This window comes from Myotis yumanensis, unplaced genomic scaffold, assembly GCF_028538775.1.
Source record: "Myotis yumanensis isolate MYYU_CA2020_CCGP unplaced genomic scaffold, mMyoYum1.0.hap1 SCAF_16, whole genome shotgun sequence".
Lineage (NCBI taxonomy): Eukaryota > Metazoa > Chordata > Mammalia > Chiroptera > Vespertilionidae > Myotis > Myotis yumanensis.
The window spans coordinates 37,963,435-37,970,282 of record NW_027223767.1 but is presented as its reverse complement, the minus strand read 5'-3'; the positions used below and the strand labels follow the sequence as shown (position 1 = coordinate 37,970,282).

The 6,848-nt window shown below is 54.0% G+C and overlaps 1 protein-coding gene across 1 annotated transcript; it reads right to left on the bottom strand.

Annotated features, from left to right (window-relative positions):
• Positions 1-2,082: 2,082 nt before the first annotated feature.
• On the bottom strand, positions 2,083-6,829 carry TUBG1 (tubulin gamma 1). The gene is made up of 11 exons (XM_070395457.1): positions 6,721-6,829; positions 6,298-6,410; positions 5,926-6,093; positions 5,026-5,094; positions 4,679-4,758; positions 4,114-4,240; positions 3,767-3,853; positions 3,486-3,635; positions 2,911-3,063; positions 2,667-2,828; positions 2,083-2,481 (listed from the first exon to the last, which is right to left on the bottom strand). The coding sequence occupies exons 1-11, from the start codon at positions 6,767-6,769 to the stop codon at positions 2,284-2,286; spliced, it is 1,356 nt and encodes a 451-aa protein (XP_070251558.1). The 5' UTR covers positions 6,770-6,829; the 3' UTR covers positions 2,083-2,283.
• Between the last annotated feature and the right edge of the window lie 19 nt (positions 6,830-6,848).

Sequence of the window (6,848 nt, the reverse complement as noted above, 5' to 3'; positions counted from 1 at the left end):
TGCTGGTCATCGGGGGCAGGGGCAGTAAAGGGAGAGGAGCAAGGCGAGGTTAGCGTGGTGCAGGGGCCAGGGGTGGAGCCAAGAAGGGACCAGGTGCAGGCTGGTTTTCCCTGAAGTCAATCTCCGTCCCTGACTGGGAGGATCTCCCTGAGTCAGCCTTGGCAATCGATAGTGATAGGCTCGTGCTTTGACTGTTGTAATGACAGGTTTGTGGCCGCCCTGCCCAGGGCATGGCTTCTGACTGCCTGTTCTCTGCCCAGGAACCTGGCAAGGGTTCCCTCTGTTCATAAGGGTCTGGCCTGTATGCTGTTCTGATAATAGGTTCGTGAAAGGAAAAGTGTGTCCCAGGCCAATAGTAAGGGGAAAATGTTTTTTAACTTGCCCAAAGTCCCTGGGTGCTCTTCAGCCTCTATTGCAGCGGTTCTCAACCTGTGGGTCGAGACCCCTTTGGTGGTTGAACGACCCTTTCACAGGGGTTGCCTAAGACCATCCTGCCTATCAGATATTTACATGACGATTCCTAACAGTAGCAACATTACAGTTATGAAGTAGCAACGAAAATAATTTTATGGTTGGGGGTCACAACGTAAATGAGGAACTGCATTTAAAGGGCCAGAAGGTTGAGAACCACTGCTTGGGAGCTGCAGACACCTTTTAGGGCCGTGTGCTGAGCTCTGCCAGCCCCAGTCCCTCATCTGCTGGGCCCGATCCTCCAGCTTTGACCGCAGACAGCGCGGGGTGGTGAGGGTAAGAAGGCAGACACAGGTCCCCAGCTACTCTGACCTGGGTAATGGGGACACTTTGTAGGTGTCCCTGTAGTCAGCTGAGGCTGACACCTCCTCCTCTGGATTGCAGCTGCCCTACCTGCACAGGTGTTCAAGGTCCCCACATCCTCTGACCACTATGGGCCCATCCAATGGCTCTAAAAAAACTTCAGAAACGGGATGATTCTACACCAGCCCTGCAAGTTATCACAAAAAGCAGGCTGAGGCCAGTTAGGCAAACCAGGGTTTGACTCCAACTCTGCCATCTACTAGCTGGGTAACTTGGTAAATCAAATTCTTGGCCTGTTTTCTCATTTATAAAATGGGATTAATAATAATAACTACCACTTCAGAGGGTTGTCATGAGGATTAAACAAAATGTTTAGTACTTAACCCAGTGCTACACGTTACTGCTACTACAATCCTTACCTTTGGGGTGCATAAGGGCCTAAAAGGGGCCCTACAATCCACCGGTCTATGGACAACCTGCTTTGCCCTTTTGATCTTGAAGATCTATTTATTTTTGAGAGAGAGACATTGATGTGAGAGAAATATAGATCACTGTCCCCTGTATGCGTCCCAACTACTATACCTGGGTATGTGCCCGGAATGGGAATCTAACCCACAATCCTGGTGTATGCAACGACACTTCAACTGAGCCCCCCAACCGGGGCGATCTGGAAGCTGTAGATAACTATGCATTTACTACTTTCCTGCCGTCTTCCACCAGAAGTGGAAGGCACTGGCCCTTTAAATAACCAGACCACCTGAGAACGGAATCATGGCACTGAAACTATGGGCCCATTTTTGGCCCTGCTTAGTCTAGGCTTCAGGTTTGGTTTCCTGACTTAATTGTCCTAGGCTCCAGCTGCCTGACCAGTGACTCCCAGGCTCCTGGCCCGGCTCTCAGGCACCGCCCCACTTGCTGGATTAAAGCCACTGGGCGGAGTCAATAGAGTCTGGTGGTGGGGGCGGCAGCTGTAGGCCTGCTGCCCTGACAATCAACAAGACACTCTGATGTGGGAATGTGAACCTGGTGCAAGTCACCTGATACAGGGAGGGGTGGGAAAGGACTGGGAGCCAGGGTGTCAGATAGAGAGCACAGGAGCATCTATAGGCCTTTTTACCCTGGAAACAACTTTCTCAAGTGGGCCAACCCCATCCCTGTTCTCCAAAGCTAGGCAGGAGAAGGAAAAAACCAGGGGACGCTATTTGCTCAGAGCTGAGGATGCTAGAAATGGGGGAGGACCCTGTCAGTGATGGGGAGAGAACAGGCATTCCGCTTCCCCAGTTTCCAAGCCTTCAAGGAGACCAGTGATTTGATTTACATCCAGTGCTTTATTAAACATAGTCTCATCACAGGACAAAGACACGTGTCCCCACGCCAACAGAGAGTATATGGATGTGTGTTTATGAGAAAGAAATGTGCGAGGTCCCTGATCTGTGCTCTGAGGGGCGGTCAGTCAGGCGGGGCCCGGGCCAACCAGTAAGGCAGATGAGGGTCTCTGTTCTGGGGGACTCACTGCTCCTGGGTGCCCCAGGAGATGTAGTCTGGCCGCGTGGCTGCGTGGTACTCATCGATGAGCTGCTGCACAATCTCCCTGGATGTGTCCAGCTCGTCAAAGTTCTCCTTGAAGATGTCCTCCTTCCGGAACTGCTCCAGGAAGGCCTCCCGCTTCCGCAGCTTGTCGTACTGGCGACAGGTCCTCTCAAAGAGCTTGAGGTGTGCAGAAGGCAGGGGGTCAAAAAGAACTTTGAGAAACAATATGGCCCAGACAGCCAGGGAACCAAGGCTGGGCTATCTTCACAGTAAAAGAGCCGGAAGCAGAGCAGCAGGGATGCAGAGAGGTGAGCACAACCAGGGAAATGATTATGGGGAAATAGGTGCAAACTGAAACTCACCGAGGAGATGCTGGTGTGGTTGGCCATCATGAGCCCACTGACCCGGTGGGCAGAGGGCAGGTAGGGAGACTTCCTGGACAGGGCCACTTGGATGCTGGCTGGGCCCCAGGGGATGAAGTTGGCCAGCTTCCGTTCCCGGATCCTCTGCAGGCTCTTGTGGACCTGGGGTGGGCACAGGGGTGGTGGTGGTCGCCTCTCCTCTACCCCTGCAGGGTCCAGGGTGGAACGAAGGGGCCTCACCTACCTGAGTGGGATCCACCTCCCCCTGGATGATGTTGAGGATGGCGATGTAGCAGTGGTTGGTCTGCCGGTCCCGGCCGGTGGACACCATCACGTTCTTGGGCTGCAGCAGCCGCCTCATCACATCCAGGACCGTGGTCTTCCTCACACTGGCCACCTGAGAGGACAGTGGGCCCCAGGGACCAGGCCAGCACTCAGGGCACAGTCCACAGATGCACGGACAGAGAAGAGTAGGCAACACATGGCCCCCACCAGACTCGGGGCAGTATGGCCTCCTTGGGGAGTGTCTTTAGATTCAGGCCTATACTGAGCCTCTGCTGTGGGATCAGGAATCTTAGCTTTCTCAGCTCAGCAAGCTCATGGCCCTGTGCAGGAGCATTAGCAGATCCCATACAGCCCAGACCCTGCAGGGAGCCAAAGGCAAGGCAGAGAGGAGAGCAAGTCAGCAAGGAAGTCTTACAGTCTGTGCCAGTCCCTGAGCACAGAGCCTCCTGGGGCAGCAGGGAGGGGAGAGAGGCTAGGTTAGAGGTTTCTGGGGCCAGGGCCAGTTGGGCCTGAGACACTGAGGGCTGTTCTTACCGACTGGTCCGTGGTGAGGGGGGTGTAACCAGTCATGAGGAAATGGAGCCGGGGCGTGGGAATGAGTGAGGCGATGAGGCCGATGAGGTCGTTGTTCATGTAGCCAGGGTAGCGCAGGGTGGTGGTGCTGGCTGACATGATGGTGGACACCTGGGGACAGGGATGCCATGTCATGGGTCTTGGCCTGGTTGGGGGGGGGGGGGGGGGTTGCTCCCTTCCCCAGACAAGTGTTCCAGTAGGAAGGGGTTCCAGTCCAAAGGAATCCAGAATTAGGGGCTCACCAGCTGGTTGATCTGGGAGAAGGATGGGTTCTGGATGTGCAGGCGGTCTGTGGCGATCCGGTTCAGGGCTGTGTTGTCCAGCACCACCTGGGAAGGACAGAAGAGGGTGGCAGAATTTGGGGATTAGAAAGAACAGGAGCTCGGCCTGAGCCTGGGCTCTGAAGCTTCATTTCTCTTGAGTCTCAAAGCCAGAAAGACTCATTGAAAAGGGACTTCCACAGGACTGGAGTCCAGGAGGCCTTAGAATGGAATTTTTAAATGCATGAAAATGATGAAACAGGCAGGGCGGGGGGGGGGGGGGGGGGCGGGGGCGGGGGGAGTAGGGAAAGGCAGGATCCAGGACTCACCACACAGTCTGCGTTCTGGGTCAGCCTCTTGAGTGTGAGCAGCGAGTTGTAGGGCTGGACCACCACGTCGCTCATCTCGTCCTGGTTGGGAAACACTGAGTATGTCTGCACCAGCTTCTTGGGGTACCTGGTGCGGGTTGGGAGAAGAGGGTCAGGGCAACAGACTGTAGGCTGGGTAAACATGGGACTTCCCACAACTGTCTGGAAGAAGCTAAATCTGGACGGGGAGAATAGTAGGGGCTACAGAACCAGTAGAGAAGGAGGACTTGACTTTGGAAGTCTGTAACTTTCCCAAAGGGCTGAGGGACATGTTAGGACCTAGGGTTCCAACTCCAAACTGTCCAAACTTCCTAAACCTTCATCTCTTCATCGAGGGTCTGAATTCTAGGCTCTGGTTCCAAGCCCCGGGGGTGGATTGGTTCTCATCATTGTATCTTAGCTTTCCTCACTACAAGAGGAACTAGAAGGTCCCTTTCCTGCTCCAGTGAATAGGAAGGTATATGTGAAGGGACTCCCAGTTATTTGGAAAACCAAGTCCTCCCAGCCACTCAAAACACAGACGTACCTGTCATTCAGCCGTTCTAAGAGGTAGGAGCCCAGGCCAGAGCCTGTCCCCCCGGCGATGGAGTGACACAGCACAAAGCCCTACACGGGAGAGGGGTGGTCAGCATCCAGGATTCTGGCAGAATTTCAAACTGAACCCATACCACAATTTCCGACTCCTATTTTTCTGAGCCCTCTCCTTCCACTTCCCTCCCCCCACAAGAGAGCTTAGGAGACTCTGCCTTATTTCCCGGGAGGTCTGGTGGCTTCTGTCCAGTGCAAAGGGCCTGGTACCTAGCAGGTGGCTTCTAAAGGGTGTTACTAAGCTTTCCCTATGTCACTTCCCACCAGCATTCCCGAGACACTTACCTCCAGACTGTCACTGCCATCTGCCTCCCGGTCTATGATGTCAAAAATGTCTTCATGGATTTTCTCTCCCTGTATAGACATGGGAGGGTCAGAGTGGCAGGACCACGAGACAAAGACTCTGACATCAGAACTGCCTCCCTTACTTCTCCTTATAGCACCTACATGTCCTGTTTTGGAGCACAGCGGCCCTGCTTTTTTATTTGCACTGAGAGGTGAGGAGCAGGCACTCTTTATCCAGACTACCTAGGTTCATATAGTAGGTCTAGTTCTATTTAGCCGAGTGACTCGGGGCAGGTTACCTAACCTTTCTACACCCGTCTCATGTGTATAATGAGGGTAATAATACAGGTCCATTAAGGCTTATCTAGAATCTTTGGGGGCTTATGTTTTGGAATTCAAATGCTTCAGATTCTAGAAAGGTAATATGGTACGCATAATGTATGTTCAGTAAAATGCCAGTGGGGGTCTGGGGTGCGCTAGTCAAATACATGAACATTTCTGCAAAGAAAGGTATGAGTAATGACAATAAATCGGACACTCTCCATTGAGTTTTGCTGCTAAATGAATTATAAATCAACTTTTGCTTTCAGCTTTCAGAGTATTTTTGGGATTCTGGGAAGGCAGATAAGTGTCTGTGGGTTGTTGGGAGGTTTAAATACTATATGTAAAGCACTTACTATGGCCTGGTACACAGCACTAGTGTAGTCTGTTAATAATATGACATAGTTGACTTAGAGAAAAGAATTCCCCTCAGTCACGTGTCTCTCTCTCTCTCTCTCTCTCTCTCTCTCTCTCTCTCTCTCCTTTTCCCACTGTCCTATTTCATCTCTCGGGGAAGCCACAGGGCCTGTCCCCACACAGGAAGGGTGTTTCGGGTCCTGCCAGGGAACAGCAAATGACCTGGGAGAATCCACTGGCCCAGTTGTTGCCAGCTCCTCCTCCGTGCTCTGACAGGTAGATGTTCTCTGGGTTGTAGAGCTTGGCGTAGGGGGAGTTGAGGATGGAGTGGATCACCCGGGGCTCCAGGTCCAGCAGCACAGCCCTGGGGATGTAGTGCTCATCGTCTGCCTGTCAAAGGGAGTCCAGGAGGGGGCCCACTCAGCAAAGGCCTGCCCAGTCCTCCGTCCTCCCAACTCTGGCTCCTGCCTGCCCTCCCCCCTTAAGCCAGCCGCCCTGGCCCCTGTGCCCAGAGGATTTCTCAGCACCAAGCCTCTGCCCTGCCCTTCAGGACCCCTGGGCAACTGCAGGCTCTGGCCAAGTAGTTGGAAGCACCTGGTAGAAAAAGACGTCCTTGCGGTCAGTGCCCTCGGTGGCGAATTCCTCCACGATGCCCTCGGGGCTGATCCCATGCTCTGCGCACAGTTGTTTCCAGAACTCGAACCCAACTGGGGGGAGGGTGGACGCGGGAGAAAGAGGATATCTGGGTCTGGGCAGGTTCCAGCTAGGAGCTGGGGGACTGAGCACCTGGGTCCAGGGATAGGAAGTCAAACTTCAGGGGTCTCCCATGAGAGAGGAAAGGGCTGTATGCCAGAGGCTGGGCAGGGGAAGGCCCCTCGGGGCTGGGTAACTGGACACTGGGTGAGGCATGTCCGCCCTGACAATTCTGGGAAGGGCAGATGGGAGTCTAGGGTTCCACACTGAAATCCCACTTAATCTAGGGAGCCTGGCTAGTGGAGGGGCCGGAGGTTCGCTCACTCTGATTGCCGCACTGGCCCAACTGTAGGGTGATGATTTCCCTCGGCATCTCTCTTCCAGCACCGGCGCTGCAGCCGCTCCTGCTAGCAAAGCAGCCGCCCGCCAGCCCGCTCACCGCACGACGCAGG

Coding starts and splice junctions, on each gene's coding strand:
- TUBG1 (XM_070395457.1), bottom strand. CDS start 6,769: ATGCCGAGGGAAATCATCACCCTACAGTTGGGCCAGTGCGGCAATCAG. Junction 6,094..6,297: donor AGGACGTCTTTTTCTACCAG/GTGCTTCCAACT, acceptor TCCCTTTGACAG/GCAGACGATGAGCACTACAT. Junction 3,064..3,485: donor CCCTCACCACGGACCAGTCG/GTAAGAACAGCC, acceptor CTGTCCTCTCAG/GTGGCCAGTGTGAGGAAGAC.